Here is a 24,315-nt window from a genome sequence, read left to right as displayed (position 1 = left end):
AAATTCACACGATTTTATCACACGATTGCACACAGGCACAACCAAAACTTTATCCTCCTACCAGATGGCCGAGTACATAACATTCACAAGTTGTAAGTGATGCTTAATCCTGTGTGGACCGCAGGTTAAGTTTAAGCAAAAGCAAACGAAAACAAGCGAGGTAATCACAAAATGCCATCCGAAACAGGCCGCTGGCGTGAGGAAATCTAAACCTTCCATCGATTTCGACTGTGCATATATTGAATCGATTCGAACAATATGTGTTAACATATTGGATCATCATGGATTATATGATTCAGTGTAGTTGTTTTTGATTTTGTCATATTTTCACATTTGCAGGCAATGGTGGTCATAGTAAAAAGTGCGTGGTCGGTGCCTACATACTGCCATGAATTAGGTTTTGAGGTGTGCAACGTATTGCGAGAAACCTCTGGACTAGCTCATCTCGTCAAGCTCTGCGATGAGCATATTAATAAAAATAGCCACGACCGACATTTACAAGACAAATTAACCTTTGAGGCGGCCAGCCTTATTGAACAATCACTTTCGACGGAAAATCGAGCCTATATCGTTGCTAATGGCATTGACAAGGTAGGCAGTCAAAACCCTGATGGCCAACTAACTGATGAAGCATCAGATATGATCGGAGTCAGCATCAGAAACAATATAGATTTGAACAGATAGTTATCATTAAAAAAACGTTTGTTGAACTGGTTTATTAGATGCCGACGAGGTACTGATAGCTACATCAGTGATAGCTTTGGCACATACAAAAGTATATAGCCAGAAATGTACAAGAGGTCTGAACAATCATTTTATGCAGAAACACGGCGCCGGCATAGGCTCTCCTCGTACGAATTTTGATAAACAAAACCTCTTTTTGGCTACGAATCACCATAGCGACTACAAGCGTTCACCTGTCAGTAACTGAGTAGAAATCAACGGCCGAAGCAGTCAAATCGGCCGCTGATCAAGTTAGATGTTTACCTAACATTTAAGCAACTTGGCGCAATGAAGATCTGCTCTATTTGAATTAGTCATCAACTTCATGTTTTGGCAGGTTGTAAGAGTCGCTATCCAATACGCTTCATCAGCATCGGCAGATAAAAAAACCAGAGTCGGCACGGGCATTCTGTGTCACCTCTTCAAGCACTCAGAGTCAACCTGCTCGTATCTTCTTGAAAATAAGGTCTGGCCATTTTGTTTACTGATTCCAGCTGGCAAATACGCGCCTACATTTAGTAGAAACTATAGGAGATGGCAGTCTACAACGTAGAAAAATAGTTCAGTTAGCCTAATTTGAGGATCAATGGCTGAGATGTGTGGCTTCATCGACTTTGATTTTGCATCCGAGAATGATCGTTGTCACATTGGCCTACGCAATAATGATCCTGAGACAGTGAGGCAATCAAGGTCCGATCGATTATCGGATCTCATGTAGCGAAAAGTTTGAACGAAGACTACTCAATCGATGCATCTTCGATCTTTTCCTATACGTTTGTTAACACATCATGTAGTTGAGAAGCGATCATGCGATATATTGTATCCTGATAACTTAGGAACAGCTTAGAAAGAAAAGCTAACTAGACACTTTATAGTAGTACTATTGTTGTTTCGTCCGTTGTGAAAAATTTGCTTTAATGGTATTCAATTAACCCACAGGCACTTGAGCTAATAATACAAAATTGTAAGACGACAGATGTGCGGACGTTGCGTAACTGTGCAACCGCTTTTGCTAACCTTGCCATCTATGGAGGCGCAGAGTGCCAGAAAATTATGGTTGATCAACGTCGGTGAGTGATAGACGACGCGTAACAAAAAAAATCAGGAAGGTCACTTTGTAAGGACGATCCAGCTACTAACAAGCATCGATATCTGTCCATGCTCTCTTCATATACTCATAGAGCTCCAAGCTAAAATCAGATATTGTATTCTGTATACTAGCAGCTCCAGCGATTCCTCATGAGCATATACAGTTCTTAACCTAATTGTATACTTACGAATATACGAGATAAGTCTTAAATTTAGTTTCGTTTCCTAAGACGGCTGTGCGCGAGACATTTAACGTCGACCCGGTTAGACTCGCAAAATTTTTGTGTAGATCTTCTCTGAAACGCAGTGCCGACAATGCTTAACAATGATTATACAATAACCTTTTTCTTGATGCAACTATGTACCCAATCGGATCTTAGAAGTAGACGATCTTTTAGCTTCGTTGTACAGTATAGTGATATTGAAATATGGGCGCTCATCGTGATACGCGCTTGATGCTGGCGAGGAAGAGCGCTCTGTGTTTATGGAAGCGGTTGTTTCCAGCGAAGAGCCTAGGCTGCTGTAGTAGAAGATATTCTTCAAATCTTCATAATAATTAACGGGGTTCCGTAGAGAAGTCTTTATGTGTACCCACATACTTTCATTTGTTCTGTATTTAGAAATTGTTCCATTACGTACGAGCTCTGTGAAATGTCTACCACGTCGAGAATACTGTAAATGGGCTCGTTAGGATAGATCATGAAATTTACGGCAACTGAAAGTATGGGCCTCTATTTTCGTCGTTGTCAGACGTTGTTTGTCACGCGGCTGCAGATCCGAGAGATACGTACTTAACGGGTTCCGCCAGAATCACTTATTGGTTGTGGGGAATAAATGGACGTTTGTAATCTTCTATACCTTGAGAATTGCGCGACCGGATTTTAGTTCTTCGATATGGAAATATCCAGTCACATTGACTTCTGGGGATTCTTTTGCAGGTCTGAAGTCGTGTTCTTGAAAAGAAGCTTGTTTTAAAGCAGAAAAGATAATAGATATGACATTTGCAGGTTAGGTTCAGTATCACCTGCTGCGGTTACCTGTAGCGAAATCTGGGTGCGCAAGGTTTCAAGTTAGCAAATACGGCGTTCAGCATAGATCGATTGGTTAGCTTCAACGTTGTGATAACTAGTACTCAATTACTTTTCGCTTTTAGGAGCTAACGACGTTTACTTTAAACACTTCCTTAACGCTTACTAACACGTACTTAATATGCCTGTATTTGTAAGTCGCTGGAAGCTATTGCTGCATATGAGAAGCAACAACATGTAGGAAACTAATTTTATACGAAATATTCGGTACTAAGTGTCCTTAATAGTTAGGCGAAGCCTCCTATATGACTACGATGTTCACATTTTTGCAGAGCCAATAATAACGCCGGCAACGGTAAAAACAATCGGGCACTTTCCCAACACTCGACTAGTCAAGGCCAGTACCTTTCGCTCGTTCTCATGTGTTACCTCGAACCAAAATACATTTAACGCTTGACCGATTCTTTTCAGTTCCGTGCCAATATGGTTGTTTCCTTTAGCGTTTCACAAAGATTACTACGTAACGTATTGGGCATGCCTCGCCGTATCGGTTCTAGCAGCCAATCACGAAATTGAGGTAAGTGTAGGGGGGTGCGAACCTGGACGCGCCTTTAACGTCGTAGGCTTTTCCGTTCCGAACTGTTTCTTTCGTAGTCAAAGTACAAACAGGCAACTTTTGCGTTTTTAATAATGGACCTGACCGGCCCAAACGCGACCCACAGACAGTTTTCAATATTTCACATGAGTGTATTAAGTGGTCTGATCTTGTTATAGAAATTTAAAACATTCTAATGGCCGGCCTATTTCGAGGAGGATTTGCCAGCGTTAGGTTCATCAACATAAATTCGTTTTACTAATTGTAGAACCGAATACTCATCAGTTTGCTTGATGTCTTTCATCTTCAAATATGGATTAGTTATAGTTCACAGAAGAAGCCAAGTGAACAGAACAATGTACAATTTATATGTACTCAAATGATTCCTGTTATCGGCAGGCTGTGGTGAGGCAGTCCGATACCCTGGACCTGGTTGAAATGTTTTGTAATACGCGAGATCCCGAGGCGTTTGCTCGAAGCAATTTAGCTCATGTATACGGCCAATCCAAGGACTGGTTAGTTTAATTCGAACTTTACTACACCCAGAAATATAGGCGCCAGTTAGAAAAAATGCGATCAATACCTTTGTCACGCTGCGACTTTTATACAAAGTCCTGAAGTGAACTAAACTGACAGAATAGAAACAACCGGATCTAATGGATGCAACGTAATATCTGACAACTTAGATTACATAGTAAGTTTCATTTCGCATAAAGGTTACAGCGGTTCGTGCCAGTGCTAAGTTCGCGCCTGAAGCAGGCCTGCTCTCTAGCTGCCTTTCATTTCGCTATGGAGGCCTCGATCAAACGACAACAGGGTAACACGGGAATTTTTAGCGAGATTGGCGCCGTCGACGCTCTCAAGCGGGTCGCCAGCTCACCAAATGACCTCGCATCGAAGTTCGCAGCGCGGGTAGCGTATCGAAATCACATTGCACCAAAACATGATAAGCTAGACAGAAGAATCAAATAGAACACACAAACGTTTTTTCTGCTAACTTGTAAGAGGTCGCCATAATTTTCCTTTCTTAAAGAAAAGTTTTTTGTTATTTGAAATATTGTAATGATTGTGCCATTAGGCAGTTAGTGGAAAAGTTAATCTTAGTTTGCTGCAGGACATTTTTCTTAATGAAGTTCCGCGTACCAGCTTTGAGTGTTCTCTCTTGCAGTGGGTCTTTTTAGTACAAAGAGCTTTTAAACGTTCCTACTTAACATTTATAGTTACTGTCGCACTGACGTTACAGGCTCTACGAATTATCGGCGAAAAACTACCCCAGGCGCTGAGCCAGCAGGTGCCACTTTGGAGGGAGCTCGACGTCCAACAATGGGTCAAGCAGATCGGCTTTGGGGATCGAGCACAGGCATTTCTTGATGCAAAGGTTGTCATTGTATTGTTCCTGTATTAAACATGGGGGAAGCTATATCAAAGATCTATTTAGCTTTGAATTTGACAGCTTTCTGGCATGGATTGGTAAATAAATAGAGAAAAGCTTTCTGGGCAAAATGTAAGCAACGTTGCATTACCCTTGACTACATTTACCTCGGGTTCGACAAATCAAACTAATTATCACACAGTGGGGTATGGAATTGAGACGCTAACAATACTCAGTGGAGATCTGAAACATTCATGATAAACGCACCGGGTTTAGAAAGATATCGTAGCCTTTTGTTCGTCTAAGTTTGTTAATAGAAATTCATTTGCAGCTACTACTGAAAAGTTCTTTTGCAAATAGGGGGTTAGATTTCAAATTAAAGCCATGAACGAAACAAATGAGAGCTGCGTCGAAGAAGCATATTTGTCGGCACATACGAAACCTTTCATCCAAATATCTACTCGTTATATATACATATATAATAAAAAATAATGTGTATATATACACACACATTATTTTTGTGCAATATTCATGAACGTAGCCGGGAGAACGTTCTGTAATACAAATTATGGATTGGCTTTAGGTGGACGGAGATCTACTGTTGCAAATTGATGAGACCATGCTTGAGAACGATATTGGCATCAATAAACAACTCTTACGGAAAAGGCATGTAATTAATCTGCCCTTTTTGTCATCAAATTCCCTTCTTTGAAAATATCATTCATACATTTGTCGCCTGGAAACAGATAAAAAGCGCAGTCTTCTTTAGGATTCCTCATCCCCCGTTGATTACGTTATTGGAAATTGAAGATCTTTACCCTGTCTTAACACCCGCCACCTAAACTAGAAGACTATCGTGCACTAATCACGTGCTCATAAAATAATTATATGGACTGTGAAAATAGAGAGGATCGCCAAAGGTTGACATGAAAATTTACGAATTCTAGCTGGAAAAGGATACTTTAAATATTAAAAGACCCTTCTATACGTATCTATGAAGTGAGATGATTATATTCATGATGTGAAATAACACTAACTAATATCATGAATTGTTTTTATTGGCATGAATCGAATTTTAACAGGTTCTTGAGAGAATTGCGCAAGCTAAAACAAATGGCTGATTATTCTTCGGTAGATTCATCAAACGTCGCACAGGTAGGATAGAGGTCTGTCCATGAAAATCGATGGTTGAGCGCTCCCACATTAGGCTCACCCCCTATGGTAGCGCGGTTCTTCCCGGGAATGAACAGAGACAGCAGAGCGGGATTTTACAGCGGGGTGACTAATCAATTTTGAGGCTCATATCTTTTACGACAGCAAGCGGATTATGCCACCGACTCGTTTGTTACGTTTTCGTTTGGCGCGAAAACACTGAACTCGATATCATTAGCGCAGCAGTAACACTGAGTTATGTGTCGATGTACGTTGAAAGGCCGATTTTGCCCTTAATATCTGCTATCGGCAACGGCAGGAGCTGCGATATCAAATACGTCGTACCCTTTTTTACACCGCTTTAAATACAACATAGTAACCCCACTATCTACTGACAAGGCTTTAGACAAGAACAATTTTACCTTAACCCGAATCGTTTTATACGTGCTATAAACAACAAATAGACAGTATGGAATAAGTTCGTATAAGAGCACCGGGAAATTAGCATTCGGGAATCGTAGTTAATAGGTAGACATATGGTCAGTATATGATGTCATATGTAAGGCCGTTCGGAGGATAAATTTATTTTTCCTGAAAAAGATAACAATTAGCAGCTTGAAAATTCTGTTTTTAGGCCATAACTTGGAAAACGAGTGACGACCTTCGATGAGGTGCGCTGCTATCGGTATTAACAATGATCGCGATAGCCCCCTTTATAGACCAACCGTAGTGAAAATGGCTCAATTCGAAGGAAAGCTGGTATCATTTACCAGAGATAGAGACCTGTTTGATAACCTAGCTAATCTCTATTTCAAATAAACGACCCGTTTTTTTTTTTTTTTCGTATCCATTAAAATTGTTTCTAGTCTTTCGTTAACTAGAAGCTAATATACAATAAAGTATACGGACGATTGACATCGTTCGCAATTTGTGCAGACAACAAGACTGACCTGGAAGACGTTAGTCCACGACTAGTAAGACAAGTTACGTCACTACCACGATGGCCAAGGCATCATCAGCGTGTGGTGGCTCACAGGAGTAGCACATCCAGCCAAAGTAACGCCTTCGCCAATGAGTGACCGTTGACCTGACTCAAGTGTGAAGACAAGCACAGCCCACAATATAGACCTATCGAAAGTTAAAATAATTCATTGGCTTTGCCACGAGCGGCTTTAGCTAACGCGTCGGCTGTGGCTGTATACTAGCCAATGAAAGTTTTTGAAGGAGGCCAGATACCTCAAACCGCTCCGGGTACCCACTGCGAGCGTGAGAACCTTTGTGAAAGCTATTCATATGTTTCTTGTTCTTCCTCGCAGAGATACTATGTGCAAAATATTGAATGAATCAGCTAGCTCGATTAGACCGGGCTAGAGAACTGTCTTCGTTCTCTCAAAATCGCTCCTCAGCACGCGATAGACTAACTGGAAACACTAATCTAAGAAACGCTTAAATGCATTTTATTAGCAAACACTATCAATATATGGCATTTGGTGCTGCCGTTGCAGTGAACGGCTCTTTGGCTATTTATGAGCTTAGCTAGCTTTCTTTTTGGGAAACTGTTGCCTCGATTCGTTTGACTCCTTAAAAGTAAATCTCTGTTACAGACATGGGGCCTCACTTCTAGGTATTTATCACAGTAGTGTGGAACTTTAAGCAGCATTTATCAACTGCAGCAGGGGAGCCCCACTAAATGCGTACCTTCCACTGTTCCTAATGATTTTGTGTCGGTGCTTCCTTTTGCTGTTTTATAGCATGCTATCAAATCGTGTAAAAATCGTATAAGTTCTTGATTCGACCAAATCGAACACCTTGGTACCGAAGGCTTACCTGATTTGGTGTTCACTTCTATTTATGACACAGGTTTTGTCCAATATCGACGCGGAGTTTACGCAGTACACGTACGGCTTTTTGCGGTCAGGAGTGGATAAATCAGCACTTTCTCGACTCACGGAAGAACAACTACAGAAAGAATGTGGTATCGATAACTCGGTCCACCGCAAGAAGATCCTGTCCTATCTAGCAAGTATGTTGTCAGTTTTGCTTAAAACACAAAGTCAATAAAGGTCTAAGCTGCGGTCAAAGGCCACGATGATTTTTCTATTCTCCCGTAAATAATACAACTACCTTTAGAACACAGTATATTAATAAACGCTAGTAGATGTATCGCAGTAGGTGGCCACGTTTTTGGTGCCTATTCGAAATGGGCCTACGTACGAATAGAAATAACTTCATGATAAAGCCAGTGATCATGCCGCTGCAGGCTCTTGAACTCGAAAACGTCTGTGTACCGATACATAAAGCCTTGCTAATGTCGTTATTTGAAGGCACAATCATTGAATGGTATCAGAGTTATTCTATATGTACCCGCAGCCGCACCTACATTCTTACCATATCTAAGCAGGCTATCAACTAATATCAAAGTTTCTTAAAACACAAAATGGTACTCATTGCGCCATGCGATTTCAGAGGTGTACCCCTGCCCAAGTGAGGTGGAGTCCAGCGAAGATTCTAAAAAGTGTATCGATGCGTTCATAAGTTACCGCAGGTCAACCGGTTCGCAGCTGGCCAGGTATAAAAGCAGCACTAACTATACACTGAATACGGACTCTCTTCAGGGAAATCTCGTGTAATTTCTATCTGCCTTTCTTAAAACCACTAAAAAACAAAAAAACAAAAAATCACACAGAATCATCTACACGACCAGAAAGTATTAAATGAGATACAATAGGCTGATTTAGAGGATAGGCCCAGAAAGCCAGAAAGTACGCTAGTGTATCATACAGTCTGCTGTTCGTTCTGCATTCTGCAAACGATCCACGTACAGCGTTCAACATGACGTTTTTCTCTTTTTCATTTTATTTGTGATAGAAATATACGAAAACTGCCCCTTATTCCTTATTGGAAAAGGTAAGCAGCTGTCAAAGCATACATCAAGCAGCGAGATTTAGGTGGACATTATTGGCGGTCCTCTTGCGAGCTAAAATAACATAACATCTATTCTTAGCTTGTTGAAGGTGCACCTACAACTAAAAGGTTTTACGGTATTTATTGACGTTGAGCGACTGGAAGCAGGAAAATTCGACAACAATTTGCTAAACAGTATAAGACAGGTAACGTTTATAGAGTTTTATTGGCATCGTGTTTTTCCCAATAAAGTGTGTCGTCCAGTATTTTGTCTGTGGTGCATTGTGCTATGGTGGAAGCAAACAGCGTGCTGATAATGCATGTAACGATGAAGGCGTGCCTCAACATCGAGCACATTATTTAGTCACTTAAGAGCCTGTGTTCTTGTACGAGCCTATCTGTGAGGGTTATGCACGCCGTAGGCCCCATAACAATTGCGCTGTTCCCATCCCGGATATCTCGGCCAGTAACTGAACCCTCTGCAAAGCATAATTAATCGGTCACCAATGGCTGACTTGATAGGGTGTTATCATGCAATGATGGGGTCAACTGTGAATGTGTCAAAAATGATCGATGTAACGAAGAGCGAGGTTCGGGTGTAGTTTTGAGACAAAACAAATGCAATATATTTTCCCTGTCAGATGAATTGTGTCCTACAACGAGGCGTCCATTAATCACATTTACAGGCGAGAAGTTTCATACTTGTACTTACGACCGGAGCGCTCGAACGTTGTAAGAATGACATCGACAGAAAGGATTGGGTTCATAGAGTAAGCGTCTTATTCTCTATAGCGACATATTTGGCACTAAACCAAATCTATGCGCGATCTCATCCTTTGCTTATTATAACGTCGTCCTATATTGACAGTGGCGTGTTAGGCTCACTAACAGTGTTTATTTGATGTAGCTCAAGACCAATCTTGCCAGGACTTCGATTTCGTAATAGTGATTCGAGCTAGATCAATTGTCAACGTCTATAAATATATCAAATGTAAAGGAAGGCAACAACTATACCCTACCTATATATATATATATATATATATATACATCTTGTACCCCAGCCGCATTGTTCTTTCGCTTTTTTCAGGCAACGCCCCTGTGCCGATATAATAATAGACTTCATAAGCACCATGTTTGGAAAAGAATATAATAATAAAAATTGTTACTAGCAGATTCTTTATCTGTTCGACTTGTCATATCCCCATATAAACATGATAGAAATGGAAAAAAAGTGTTACTATTTCTAAAACTGAAGGCTAAACAACACCTGCATCATATGTGCAATGACCGTTAAAAACTAGCGAATGATCAGCCGGCGAACGCGTACTATAAACCCAAAATCGGCCTTAACAAAAAATACATCTATTATTTTTACTGTTATGTACTCTAATGTCGACCCCGCTTGGCGACAAACGTATGACGATACATAAAACTAAGGACAGAAACTTCAACTATTCCTTTCGTATATGCCAGAAGTATCATTCCTAACGTTCGTCATTTGGTCAACATAACGTACGAAAAATCGAACGGAAGAAAATTTTGGGCTGATAGTAGGTCGAAAGCCCCAGTCATTGATGGAGGCGTCCAGCATTGACGAGTTGTTCGAACACTGCAAAAAGGCGTAAAAAGTCTTACAAAAGCTAACCGTTAGAGCGTATCTGGACGACCCAATCAACAATTAATGTACTTTTTTTTTTTTTAAATGCTCTTTAATTTCTGCACCGAAAAGCGATTTCGATACCTTTTTGAGCCACTAAGTTCAAACTTTGTTGAAGGTCTTTCGATGTGCCTCGCCAAACCCTCTCTCAGATTTTCAAAAGTCGCATCTAAATCGGCAATATAGAACATCAATTTCGGGTGAAATGGAACTCTCAATCATGGCGGAGCTGTGTTCAGCGCGGCAAATTAGACAACTTCAAATTCTGAAAATGACGCACTGCTCCTTGCCCTGATGGGTAAAAATACTGGAGTATATACATCATAATATCTATTAAGTAGGGTCATTATGGTATGTTGCTCATTTCTAAAAGTTTGGCCCATTTCCTTTAGGAGATCGTGGAGGCCATCGAAGCAGATTGCAACATCATTCCTATTACTGATAACTTTGGCTGGCCTGACGTTAATGATCTGCCAGAAGACATTCGGCCTATTCTTTACTATAACGCAATCAAGTGAGTATAACTCAACCCGTTAATATGAACGATTTGTAGTACATACACTGTTAGTTGCTCAGCGAAGTATTGTTAATACATATACAGAAGAGTCTAACCGGGAAGGAAGAGATGTGCAGGCCAAAGTCGGACAAACCATTTGATTTCGACTAAGAGGCCTCCATTTGTACATGTTGGTTAATCTAAATTATAACCTTTCTGGTGGACTACCAAAAAAATAACCAGATTTGAAAGAAATAGCTTTGAAATAAGGCTTATATATGATTGACCTGCCGCGACCTAACTCGGATAGATGTGAAGGTCCTATTCGTCAAGAGGCAACATTCAGCAATATGTGCGTCGAAGCTATGCGAATGTAAAAAGTGTTTTTTTTCTTTAGGAATTTACCTAGTATTACTGACTTTCGCAATCTTATGGGATTTTTATAAAGACAACAATATGTACTAAATCACCGACGATAAATATCAACTTTTTTTTACTATAAGCGTAATAAAACTATGTTCGATTTGCTGATTACGAAACGTAAATATCTAAGGCCTGCTAAATACGGACTAACGCATATATAATTATAAACTATACTAAGGATAGAGAATTTATAGCCCACGTAAGTTTAGAACGTGCTTGTTTGAAACTGCGCAACAGATGCCAGTTTTCATTATCAAAACGCCGTCAATAGTACCGTCAAGATAAGTGCTGTTTCAATTGGATTTTGCTAATAATAGATACCGAAACACCTGACACCTAGCGGCTGAGAAATTTCAGTCTTTTTCTTTCACTTTAGATATTTTTAGGTAGAACAGTAAAGCAGCTGCTGTAATGCAACAGCAACACTGTAAAATCTGGTGCTTGCAGCTTCGTTTAAGGAGATAGTCTTATCCATAGGCAACCTGTTAAGTGCACAGAGAGATTTCGTTCGTAGACAAGCTGAACGCACCTGGTGTTAACTATTAAAGTTTATGTTAATTAACATCTACAGCATAACTCAAGTTTTACCAGCAAAGTTTTACCAAAAACAGCGGCAAGAAACCGGGAGAGCTTGTCAAATAAATTGATTTGATGAATTTGATATTAAATACAAATTTTTACCATTTGATGTTCTAAAGTTGTCTTTCATTGTGGTTGGATTTCCTAGCTGGATTCATGACTACCAGGATGCTTGTGTGGATAAAATTGAGCGATTTATACGAGGTGACCGACAGGCAAATGAAAAGGTTAGCTGAATGTATGACTACTTTTTTCAGACTTCTTTCATTGGCATCCTAGAATATTCCTAATACTCTTGTTACTTGTCTATTGCTTGATACTAACATCGCGAAACTCATATGCTTCAAATGCATATGGTGAAAAAAGAAAGTCTCAGAGCTCTAATGGTTCCGATCAGGTCCGTTTTCAGCGCTCAGTGAGTTGTACACAGATACCTCACATACGGGTCTCTGCTTTCGATCAATTAACAGTCTTGTGGACGTTCATGCTGTAAGGAGTTTGACAATGTCTCCTATTGAGTTTCAGCACGTGCGACTTACCTCATTTACTAGTCTCGTGCCAAAAGATCATCTGTTATCAACTAACAGCAGGACTCGGGCAAAGGGTAATCACAACCGATTGGACCACTTAACGGTTACAGAGTGGTTCATGTAGAACGAGATGTTCTCTGATATTGAATCACACACGTATGCTCGAGGTACTATTCCTGATAGTCATGCTTATTGGATATAACCACCATACTTCGCGAGTACCGTTTTAGTTCGGAATCTAAAGCACTCACATACATGTTCGAGATACTCTTTTTGCAACTTTGTAAATGGCTTCTTAGTAGGATTAGTGAGCGAATTGAATCCTTGCCAAAAACATACATAGTGGGCTAGCGAGTTTCAATCTGGGTTGTACGGCGGCCATGTTTGCTTACCCCAGAAAATACCCATATCCTCAAATAGCCTACCCTGTCTTAATCAGCTAGCATGAACCGACCTTAATGGAAGACGTAAAGCCTTTCTTTAGACACTTGGCTTTACACGGTTGTACAACATCTTGCTAAACTCGCAGACAAACACCTCTATTTGATTCGTTGATCTTTCTAAATAAAATAGTAAAACGAGATTTTCCCAGTGGACGCCTTACGGTAATTTGTCTGTACGCACAACGGGCACATACCCCGGATCATAAGCAAGTCAGCGATAATTTCGGAGACTGATTAGAGACATCGGTTGCTTATTAACTGCCGTTGCTCGTGTAACTGCACTGCGCACTCCGTACATCGCTTCACTTTGTTTCTTTTTCGACGTAACACCACACAGGACCTGTTTGTCCTGGGCTAATTCAGTAAGACACACTAAACATAGTGTCGTGAGAGGGCTAGCGCGTACCTTAAACCCCAGTACTACAGACGTATAACGTGTCCGTGACGTATTGATGAATAATTCACAATATAAAGTAGCTCTTATCAGATCATATTTATCCGCTAACGAGCAAAGCGATCCTCGGAAATGCACTTCTGGATGGCGTTAATTAACTCTCAAACCCGTACTGTCATGGATTTTTTCGTTGCCCCGTCGGCATCCTAGAGGAGTATATCACCGTAAACTTTTCTGCAGTGCCATATACCATCGATTTAAAACAGCCTAGGAAATTTATCGTATAAGTGACGACTTGTCCAACGCGAAAAGATCCGACCTTAATAGTCGTTTTTCGGCTAAATTTCAAAAACGCCGCACCCTTCATTACCATGATAACTTTTTAATGCTTTTGCCTATTAGGAACTGGATTTTCTCTAGCACTAAGAAAAGCAGATGGACGGTAATGCTTATCCGAAATTGGATCGGCCATCCTGTTATAGCCTGCATTTAACAACTTGCAAAATGAATCTGCTACCAGCCTATTATTGGACACTTAAGTTATGTTGCATACCCAGCTAAACTAAGAGTTCTTCCAAGTCAGAAAAGGTTTCAACTCGATATAAATCTCGACTGAGTTTAGTCTGAACCAAAGAGAACCATAATTTACGTCTATCCAACTTTAACCCATTCTATCACAGGTGCACATTTATATTACGGCATTTTTGTGCGTACTAACTCGCTTGTAACTTTAAACTTTTTCTATTTATGTGAGATGGAGCTCTTGTCGAGAGATTTAGTTCTAAATTTGAATTTAACTGTACGATCTTTATAGGCTGGTACTGCAACGCCTGATAGTCTATCGGGTAAAGGATGGGCATATGGGACACGTAGCGGATCGTTGGACCTAGACCGCGCGCAGATGACCGCGCAGCATCAGACGATCTTATCAGAGGAGCAACCGACGATGACGACAGACCAGATACCCGCACAAGGCCAACAACAATTCACTGTAGAAATGCCACAATCGCCTCCGTTAACAGACTGAATTAAAATTAAAAGCAGTTTATTCTTTAAAGGCGCCCTTTACTAAACGAAAAAAAATAAATACGCTATGTATCAGAAATGTGAGTTTTCGTCGCTTACAGTATTTCTTGTTAGACCCTAGGGTTCAATGCATTTTGCACATTTATTGAGGCAATAGATATATAAATGTTCGGCCTGGATGACTGATCCAGTTTATATCGAGTATATGGGTGCTTGCTGGTAACTGCTGTAGGAACTTCGAAACACTGGATGTGCTAATTAATATTAATTTAAATTTCATCCGGCTGTCTTAGAATACGATACACGTTATCGGAATTAACCTAAGTGTTGCAAATGGCTTTCCTAAAATGGCACGAACTGCCGACACGATACGCTGTAAGGAAACCGCGGCGCGCATTCAATTTCTGTATCACTCACAGGCTGCTGACAAGTTACATCCAATAAACAAGTTTTCAAAGGGACATGACCCTCTGACACCTTGAAGATACGGAGTTTCAGCATGCGCTTGACCTGTCTCGCTCTGTCACTTTTAATGGTGCCTTAGTTTGATACAGGCATAATATAATAGACTTCAGGCTTCTCGCCTCGTTTTCGTTTCTTTGCTAGAAGTTCCGATCGGTTCTGCTAATCACTGGCGACTTTTCGAGAGGCTGTAAGCGACGGACGAATCTTTCGTAGCGTTCTATGGCTTCATACGAAATATCCCTATCAATATTGTCTTTAACGTTTGCTAGACTTGCAGGTTTTACGGATTAGCTACTATGGCCTCGGGCCAGCAAGGTATGTATATGGCACGTATATGCTATGGGCATCTAAGAATACTACGGGATGCGATTAGTTAGCGTGTATTAAGCAAATTATCGTTTGCAACAGTGAGAAGGTGGTCTGATAAGTCTGGGCCATATATGTGTACGGGAAAATCGTATTCCGCAATGTAAGTCTTAAGCGTGGAACCGCCATCGTTCCTCTACACCTTTATCGAGCAAAAAACTGAATAGGACCAGGATAGGCTACATTGGTGCCTACAGCAACTTCAATTAATATTGAAACATCAAGGAAAACACTTTAGGTATTTACAAGAACTTTATTGAACCGCAAATATTATCGCTATTTCAATGACATGCTGCTTTTGGACATGAAACGAATTCGATCTATTATGATGCCGCATTGCTTGAACCTTCATCTCGTACACAAAAAAGACACTGTATATTTGAGGGTTATCTAACATTGGCGGAACACGGAGCTTGATAAAATAACCATGTACAGCTAAGTTGATCTAACAAAAAGGTTTACACGGTGAGTTGTACACAGTTGAAATGACCAGAGCTAGACTCGATACCCGGCCATCATTGCAAACGAAGTACAAGATTCGCCAAATATCAAACGAAACCAGCGACCTCTATGCCATTGTACGCAAGCCGAACTCAGGCTATAGAAGCGGGAACGGCAAACGAGGAACGGGACATAAATGGACTATTGCAGTGTTCTTTATCTATAAAATCCTGTAGCTGCAAAACCTATCTGCCGCTCGTTGCTTCGTGTGGCTTTTATTGTATAAATGTCTATCGGTACAAGGATAATGTCTTTGGTGCGGGTAAATGTCCTGCTTCCTGCTGACGCAGCCGTTGAATCTTCGACTTAATATCTACGTGAGCCACATAGATGTCATCACCTGTGAAATGAGTTGAACTTTCTATTAGAAACAGGTCCGGATCAATAGGTATGCTACATTTGCATACAGTTTTGACCATGTGCCGCCATTTTGACGCGGGCTTTAGGAAAAACGAATGATCTTAATAACGCATCTTGGAAACATTCTTCTATATCTATCTTTACTTTACCACATTCTCCCGAAACGGGCTTGCATCGTTGGGCGGCACGCTTTTCTTCGAAATGACTGAACATCAAACGTATATGCTTGTTAACATAATAATAGCCCGAAGAACGTTTTATAGAAAATCGTAGTGTTTATACGTAGACTGAAGCATATCTACGATTCGAAGTCGATGGCAACATTGTCTATTGGGAATAGACAATGTTGCCATCGGCAGGTCAAATGTTGCTATAATTGTAATTAAAATAGCTCAAGAAAAGGCTGACCGACGGGCATTCCTGCTCTGCGTTGTGTCGCCATATTGAGAGGATCCGCAGGTTCTTCGCCTAGCCTCGGACCTGTATAGTCAGGTTTGCTTTCGGCCTGAAATAGAGTTACACAAAATGGTACCATTTTGACCGTCAGCTCAGTTGGCAGCATCAACTCAATATTCTAACTCGAAGATTTTTGTTTTAGGAGACATTCGCAAAAGCCCCTGCTCACGTTACCTGCCCGTGAAAAAACTAAATCACTGATAACGAGCTTTGTTTATTATAAGTCACTGAGGTGACATATAATAGTGTTCGGTTATTGCTACATTGTCTATGTGGTATCACAAAATACGTGACAGTGAGCAGCTGCTCATTCCTAACATTCCGAAATACTGCCAAAATGAAATTCGGGTTGTTCGGACGCATAGCTGAGGATCTGCGATTTAACGGTGGCACGAAGCCCACATAAAATAGGATTTCTTTAGGTACTATTCGGCCGTACGTGAGGTATATTACTCTTGGAAAAATAATTTTCCCCTGGCAAGTAGATAGGACTATCAGTTGGTGGAAGCTTTTCAAACAACTATAATTAAATAATCAGCTGGAGTTTATGTAGTCTTAGAAGACAGATCCTGTCTGGAGAAGTACTTGAGTTTATGTACCTTATTGTTTTCATGATGTTAAAATCTAATTTATCTACTCCAACATGATTACTGCAAATGGCATGCTCTAAAGGGTAGGGTCTACAAGACATTAAGACCGACCAGACACTAAGAACTGAGATATTTACAAACTACAACGATATTTTACGATAGAAGCTTTTTTGACAAAGGGGCCACTTTATCGAATCGAAAGTATGACCAAAAAAACTCTAGCAAAAATTCATTCACCATCCACCATCAGCACCATCCACAGCATTCACCACCCACAGCATTCACCATCCACAGCAGCAAACGCGATGACAAATAAAACAGGGATGATAAAACGTCCCGAAAATTCGGAAAAGCACAATGTATGGATCATAAAGTACAACGAATGCGTACGTACACATCGTCCAAGAGCGTATAGACAGCGTGTCACTCTAGGAACATGACGGAGGTATAGGAGATCCTCGGGATCGAACAAAAGCTCGCGTGGAACGCCGTATGCCTGCAAGCACAATTTAGACAACGCCCAATGACCACGACTAATGACTCAAGTCATAACAATATAGTACAATAATACATAAGGCCCACGGCTAACAGGAGCTTTGATTCTTTAAGCTTAAAAAGCGGCGATTGACGTGCGTTTGCTAGAAACGATGACGGGCAGAATGATCTGAGAACTGAATTTTTCCCTTACTGTATGGACGATATGGTCCTTGAACCATTGTTGGTTTAAGAGGGTAAAAAACAGGGCAGTGTCACCTGTATTTTATTACGACGGTCAGCTTAAATAAAGTTCTCCCTTCATTCGTCGTCAAATCTAAATCAACTTGTACGGTTTTTATGGTGACCTACTTATAGTGCGTGCCTTGTTTTTTTTTTTGTTGAATATAATGCGCTGTAAATTATGCTACGTGCTATTTGCAAACCTGCTTATTGCATCCGAACGCCTGAGGGAAACATCAGTGGATATTACAATGACAAACCTGGGCTGCCCGAAGGAAGTGAACGATATTGACCCGTTTTGTTTTATGATCTGTGCCTGCCTCAATAGTTCCTGGTACCGAGTTCGTTTCCAAGAAGTTCATTAGGCTGAAACACAGAGGATAAAGGCTAGTATGACTCTATTCTAGAAGCACAGAAAACATGTAATTTTATTATTGTTCATTGCTGAACCGATACCAAAAAGAAGGGAGAGGAGTCTTAAAATGTATGCGAATACTTACTGGCAAAGAACGACGCCATCTTTAAGATATTGGTCGTAGTCTGTATTGCTAACTTTGCCAAGACAGTTCCAAATCCACATAAGAATCCGGGACTCCTTGTTGGGATCACGCTAGAAATCGGAAATGTTATGCAAATTATAGGATAATTATAAGGATAATTGCTAATTAACTCTCGTAGTTCAAAGGGCCGACCATTGCTAAGCCACGACTAGAGGTCTGGTCTATACGTTTGTTTGTATAAAACAAAGACGTCGTCAGTCGTCCAGATACAAGTCATCGGTAATAACCAATTGTTTTACTCAACGCATGCTTAGATACGGTAAGTTGTTGCACTGGAGACGGCGTCTTTTATTGAGAGGACTGATTATATAGTATAGCGCGTATCTCTCGCATGTGTGTGCGCATTTTCTAAATTGCGCTTGTGATCTCGTACTGATAACACTGAATAAAGCCGGCTAGCCGAAATTACATGATTCAATATTAGATTAAGCCTTTCAGCAAAAGATAGGATAACAATCGTCTGTATCTAACGCGCTTAATTTAGCAACGTTTGTCAGCCAACTGGAGTCTCTTTTATCTTAATCGCCCACATATTTTGACGCGTCACGTTATGAACGTGGGCTTCGATTGTGTGCCAAACGCCATAGGCAATATGTTGATGTAAAAACAATCATTACATTTTGTATGAGTTTGGAACGACTGTGGGAGCTTTTCCGCATTCGAATTCGTTCTCAATCAGCCACAAATATAGGGATAAATCATCGGCCGGTACAAAGAAAAACACAAATTACCAACGAGTGATCACGGTAGTCGCGCTCTTTTTATGAATTTCCAGACGACTGCGTACGAAGACATGCGGATATTTTGGTGATCCCTTACGCTAGAAAGAGAACGGTCTTTAAGAACCAGAAATGTATGGTATATGGTTGTGTGAAAAGATGAGAGCATTTAGACGCTTGAAACAAATGTTTTGCGACAAGGTGACATGTGTCCGTAGAATGAGCGGCAAACAAAGGCTTATTAAGCACAAACAAAAGTTACAAAATTATATTTCAAACGACAGCGTGGACTAATCGTCTAACGGTACAGAGTAAAACAGCAAAGGAAGTGGCGATCCGCCACCGTGTTCGCTATCAGTGGCGATGGAAGTACTTTGGCAGAGAGATATTTAAATGAAAAACAAATGGGTTATATCGACCAGAGCAGCTAATTGACTCTTGTTGAAACTGATGGATATATAACTACCATATTATACACGCTATTTTACATTGCCATCAGTGTTTAACATAAATTACAGTCCGACTTTAAGCAGATGGGAAAATTTCTGCTTATAGCAATAATGCGTACTTCTGAGTAACGACCATGCTCAGTCTGATGGTGTACTTTAAAAAGGTATAAAGATCGCCAAGCTACGTCCTGAATAACACCGATAATAATATCTCATTCTCATCTGATCTGAAAGTATTCAAATCTAGTGGCAATTTGTTCTAGCATATTTAGAGATAACCGGGGCAATCAAAACCTGCTACTGCTCTCTACTCATCATTACTAAACAAGTAGATTATTATGTACGCATTGGGAAACAAAAGATGATGTAACTAGGGTAGTAAATAACAGCCATACGCAGTTAGGCCATAGCATATAGAGCAACACTGAGTTCGAGACAAATGCATGCTTTTGAAAGGAACTAGGTAAACTCCATTACGCGTTTATGATCCGTGTCTATATTCGTGCCGCGAAGCTCACTGACTAACACAACATAGAAGCGATCCTAGATCAACCATAAAAGGGTCACTAGTTTGGGTTCAGTGGAAACCGTCCATATCTATTGTCCATTTAAAATAATTACCTCACAACGCAAACACTTTACTTTTTGTCATTTTCTGACAGGCTATAGCCCCGGAGGGAAATGAGTACAATTGAATCCGTACACCTACGACCGGCAGGGTAAGAAAAAACGTCAAACTGGAATTTAAGTTATCGCAAGTTCAAAGTGCAAAAGCACAGGATATATCGTAGTTTTAGCTGTATCTGTAGACCTTGAGGTTACGTGTGTTTCTTTCAAAGTTTTCCTGTCTTGAGTACGACAAATGTATATATAAAGCTTTCTGCTGCTTCTGTTAAACTCAGCTGGATTTTACATTTCGTCAAGCATCGCTGCTCGGCTTGCGGTTAGCGACGGCCGCATGTTCCTGGCTACCACGTCAACTCACCCAGGGACGTGTACATTAGTTGTCTAGACCACGCCGCCCTCTACCACCCATACCTTAAAGGCCCTGAACTTTTCGGTAGTCGTCAGCGATAATTGATATATTGCTTTTTCGATACAAGAGCGAAATGAAAGCGCAGCTTTATTTAGTTGAACTACGGCCTCTGCACGCGGCTTTTGACACGCTGGCAAATTCAGCTTTTTTGTTAAAACCACAGTTGAGAACTCGTTTTGCCTTCTGAACAGCGTTGCCTGCTGTCAAACATTTGTCAGAGGACAAAACTATTACCGGCTCGCTGTTTTTTTTCTTTGTCCTCAATTAGCCGCGCTATTCAAATCGAAGCAGTCGGCTGAAGACCGACATCTGTATGTACGCTGCCAGGAAACATGTCGTATAAAGCGATTGCGACAATGAACACTTTTTACTGAAACGTAATTAAATGAATTACAATAGCCCTCTTTGTACATGAATTAATTATTTCAAAGAATTAATAAAGCATGCAGTACGCTAGCTATGGTCATAGAGTTGCACTAAGCACGTAATCCGGATACCTCTTAGCCGCTGAATCTGTCTTTGATGACGGTAGAGTTGTCAAAAAAAGAGAAGCAGCAAAAGGGCTAATAATAGTAGCAGCGAGTACTTACCCAATACTCGTTTCGTAGAAAACTAGGAAAGCGTGTTATTTTTAGCATCGGCTCATTAATTTTCATAGATCTAAGGGTCGCCAAAGCCAGGCTTGCGGGCACAGTTGCGTAGGCGCTCACCTGCTTGAGCGGTGTCGTAATGTAACAACTTCAAGATATAAATGTAAATGTCTATGCAAGCAGCAACGACACCATCGGCAAGAGCCAACAGAGTGAGTCTCAGATTTTACTAACACATAGGAAAATTAAACGATCATATGTACGTTCGTAAACACCTTATCCGCGCATATTTCTACATGCATCCAACGACCGAGTCTGTGGCCTAGCGGGCATCAGCATGACCTTCCACGGGTCAGCCAGCGTTAGACATCATTAATCATTGAGCTATTTAGGTTAATACGCTCACTTCTGAAGTTTTGTACGGTGAGCTGTTCAGTTTTAAGCGATTACGTAGTTCCAGGACAATGGAAAGCCAATGTAAAATTGTGACGTCTTTGGCTAAACAATGTATGTGTTGACAATCTTCCTGAATGAAAATATGGCCAAAATTAAATTTGTATACTCTTCTGACATAGTTCAAGTAGTATGTGATAAGGTTGTTGAAACTCCAAAATGCGCAAACTTACCTATCTAGATCTTGCCAAGCATGTTTTTGCGTAAGCTATTAAGTGAAACTGCATGTGACGCAGACATGACTAGTGTACCCTACGTTTAGATAATTAAAGACAAATTAAGATTACTGCAAAGCAGTATTTCGAAACAAGGTCTAGGATGTTTGTTATTGTTTACATTTAATTAACAGAAATGGCGGAACCTTGCAACTACGTTTTTAATAAGTACCGCATCTCGAATATGATGACTCGCAAACCAATCGTCGTAAAAAAAACCCCTGTGGTCATCGAATACTGAAGGTCTACATGGAGGATAACACTGATGAGTAGCCACTTAGTGGGTGCTGTCTAAATATGGCTACCTACCACAATTTCTTGACAGGTCCTATCATAGAATCAGAATGGTTTGAATCTATACCGCAACAACGCTTACTATATTGTGATATCAATAATGTAAGAACTTACGTCCCCCGGCTGAGGCTCTTTAGTACTAGGCGATATCTCATTCATCGTGCAATAGAGTTAAACGCTGATAATTGTAACAGCCTCTTCCGATACACCTACAATCAAAAGACAGGAAGAACGTTTGTAAAAGTTGAAATAAACCGTTAAAAAAAAAGTGTTTTCCCTCTCCATTAAACGCATCCTATTCATTCTTAGATTCATAGATTATTAGCAGATTTTTATACTTTCAAACTCTAAGCCTTTTAGTAATTCTATTTGATAGGGCAAAAAAAAAAAGTTCTACAAAGGATTTAATTCGACACAAATGAGGCGTTTGTGTCGATTTTAATTTGCAGGGTAACCTCGAGTGGGCTACTGGCATTTGTTCATGCAACTTCTATTTTGCGATGCTGTTGAATGTGAACGAACAGAGTAAAGTGGAACTTATATCTGATTAGTTCATTTAGATTTTAGGACGAGGCGTTTCGCAATAAACAGCTATCCATAAAGATACCAGGGAAGACACGTGTGTGCGGTAGTTTTGCAAGATATATATGTTGTCATAAGATGTTCAGTGTTAAAATCTACGGACGTTTACAGCGTAACTCAACTTAACAAAGGTCATATACGAACTGCGCAGTCGGCAACTTAAAAGGCACGTCCTTATGACCGTAACTGCCTGTAGAAATGAGGGAACTGCTTAGCTCCCCACCGTTTTATAACGTATCACCTAATAAATGAAGTACAATAATAATAATTTTTGCTCGGAAATCTAGTGCTCTAATATTTCTACAAATAACATGTCAATCTTTGCTTAGCGTCACATGTTTTGCTAATTTTACAAGCTGCACATTGTTGGATCATGCTTAGATAAAACCTAAATTTAAATGAAAAAAATGTCTTCTACTACTTGCTCTGATGTTCTGGTGCCACGAAGCACCCTTACGGCGGGTACGATGAGATCTAAGTGTCGTTTATATTCAAGTACAGAGAGTGAGCGCATCGAGTTGGGTTACATTACAAATTTGTTGTGTTGGATACCTCCTGTAAGAACGGAATGGCTTATAATGACTAAATCATCATAAGAATCGTTTGCGTACTAAAGTGATGCAGAGGATTGGATTCACGTAACACGTAAACAAAACGATCTGCGTGTGCACGGTGAAAGTAAGGCTTCAGAAAGAAGAAGTGAATGGGAAGAAAGCATAATTACCTTCCTTAGGGTTAACGTAAACATTCCGTGCATATTCCAACTTACATAGATACAACATCTGCTTGGAGATAAAGGAAATCGTCAGGCCTTTTAATTCTTAGGATATCGCATGCAGTACACGACCGGTCTAAGAGAAAGGGTGTTTGTATGGTCAGCTCACCCGATATGCGTACTCGAGGGTCTCACATAGAATGCTCAAACCCACAGTCTTGTTCGGACTGAGCGCTTCTTATCAGAACACACGGACTCAGCGCAATGGCTAACAGCGGCCTGATGTCTGTGGCTCAGTCATGCCGTGATCGCGGCCGATAAATAACGAGGGTAAAGGAAAGTGGCACAGCGCTACTATGAGGAAGTGTATACGCCACGCGATTTGTCAGCTGCAAGAGTGGAAAGCACTTAAATGAAGAAGGAGATAATATAAAACGCCGACGGTGTTAGTGAACTAGAGCCTATGGCCTACCTCGGGTTCGGGGCTAGAGCTTTCGGCCTGCTTTGTTACGAAGTTAGTTGTAACACATCCTGTACAAGTTCGCAACCAACTGCAAAATATCGTATGATACCATAGATCGTATGATGTCTTCACTGTTTGTGTAGCGCATAACGCTACGAATACATTCTTCCGTTTTATAGACCACCCTCTATTAGTGTCAGTGTCGAAAGATCACAGTATGGATAACCGGAGTAGGTACTTGAAACAGAAATATTAGCACCAAGTAGTTACATTTGATTAGAACACTTTTTATTACCAAAGCTCCATCATAATCATTTGCTTACAATGTGAAGATAAATTTTTTTAGAACCTGCGATGGTGATTATCGAAAAGC

The 24,315-nt window shown here is 40.5% G+C and overlaps 2 protein-coding genes across 8 annotated transcripts in view; one reads left to right on the top strand and one right to left on the bottom strand.

Moving 5' to 3' along the window:
- Positions 1–14,490, top strand: part of Sarm (sterile alpha and armadillo motif) — a 28,526-nt gene extending 14,036 nt beyond the window's left edge. For both annotated transcript variants that reach the window (XM_022839127.2, XM_022839129.2), the window contains 16 exons: positions 340–591; positions 1,061–1,189; positions 1,663–1,793; positions 3,312–3,417; positions 3,835–3,950; positions 4,152–4,347; positions 4,679–4,813; positions 5,391–5,473; positions 5,890–5,962; positions 7,820–7,982; positions 8,426–8,528; positions 8,964–9,069; positions 9,550–9,633; positions 10,913–11,034; positions 12,167–12,245; positions 14,200–14,490. In XM_022839127.2, the coding sequence (XP_022694862.1) occupies positions 340–591; positions 1,061–1,189; positions 1,663–1,793; positions 3,312–3,417; positions 3,835–3,950; positions 4,152–4,347; positions 4,679–4,813; positions 5,391–5,473; positions 5,890–5,962; positions 7,820–7,982; positions 8,426–8,528; positions 8,964–9,069; positions 9,550–9,633; positions 10,913–11,034; positions 12,167–12,245; positions 14,200–14,412 (2,091 nt within the window). In that variant the 3' untranslated portion in view covers positions 14,413–14,490. The remainder of the gene's footprint in view (positions 1–339; positions 592–1,060; positions 1,190–1,662; positions 1,794–3,311; positions 3,418–3,834; positions 3,951–4,151; positions 4,348–4,678; positions 4,814–5,390; positions 5,474–5,889; positions 5,963–7,819; positions 7,983–8,425; positions 8,529–8,963; positions 9,070–9,549; positions 9,634–10,912; positions 11,035–12,166; positions 12,246–14,199) is intronic.
- Positions 14,491–15,481: 991 nt separating this feature from the next.
- On the bottom strand, positions 15,482–23,800 carry LOC111263761 (myophilin). 6 transcript variants are annotated; one of them, XM_022839139.2, is made up of 8 exons: positions 23,649–23,777; positions 23,190–23,319; positions 22,297–22,391; positions 18,367–18,476; positions 18,127–18,232; positions 17,544–17,645; positions 16,512–16,608; positions 15,482–16,083 (listed from the first exon to the last, which is right to left on the bottom strand). In XM_022839139.2, exons 3-8 carry the CDS (start codon positions 22,339–22,341, stop codon positions 15,974–15,976), a joined length of 570 nt encoding a protein of 189 aa, XP_022694874.1. In that variant the 5' UTR covers positions 22,342–22,391; positions 23,190–23,319; positions 23,649–23,777; the 3' UTR covers positions 15,482–15,973. The 6 variants fall into 6 exon arrangements, with proteins under 6 accessions (XP_022694874.1, XP_022694872.1, XP_022694873.1 ...); XM_022839137.2 differs by lacking the exon at positions 23,190–23,319 and having other exon boundaries at positions 23,649–23,799; XM_022839138.2 differs by lacking the exons at positions 23,190–23,319; positions 23,649–23,777 and adding an exon at positions 23,489–23,585.
- Positions 23,801–24,315: the final 515 nt, after the last annotated feature.

Source organism: Varroa jacobsoni, unplaced genomic scaffold (assembly GCF_002532875.2).
Source record: "Varroa jacobsoni isolate VJ856 unplaced genomic scaffold, vjacob_1.0 scaffold_789, whole genome shotgun sequence".
NCBI lineage: Eukaryota > Metazoa > Arthropoda > Arachnida > Mesostigmata > Varroidae > Varroa > Varroa jacobsoni.
Note: the sequence above shows the minus strand (reverse complement) of the source record. Positions and strands in the feature narration are given on the sequence as shown.

Excerpts from the sequence above, each read along its gene's own strand:
- LOC111263761 (XM_022839137.2), bottom strand. The coding sequence starts at position 22,341 with ATGAATGAGATATCGCCTAGTACTAAAGAGCCTCAGCCGGGGGAC. Across the intron at positions 18,477-22,296 it reads AAGAGCCTCAGCCGGGGGAC|CGTGATCCCAACAAGGAGTC; the intron begins GTAAGTTCTTAC and ends TCCGATTTCTAG. Across the intron at positions 16,609-17,543 it reads TATACGCTCTTGGACGATGT|GCCGAAAGCAAACCTGACTA; the intron begins GTACGTACGCAT and ends ACTCTATTTCAG.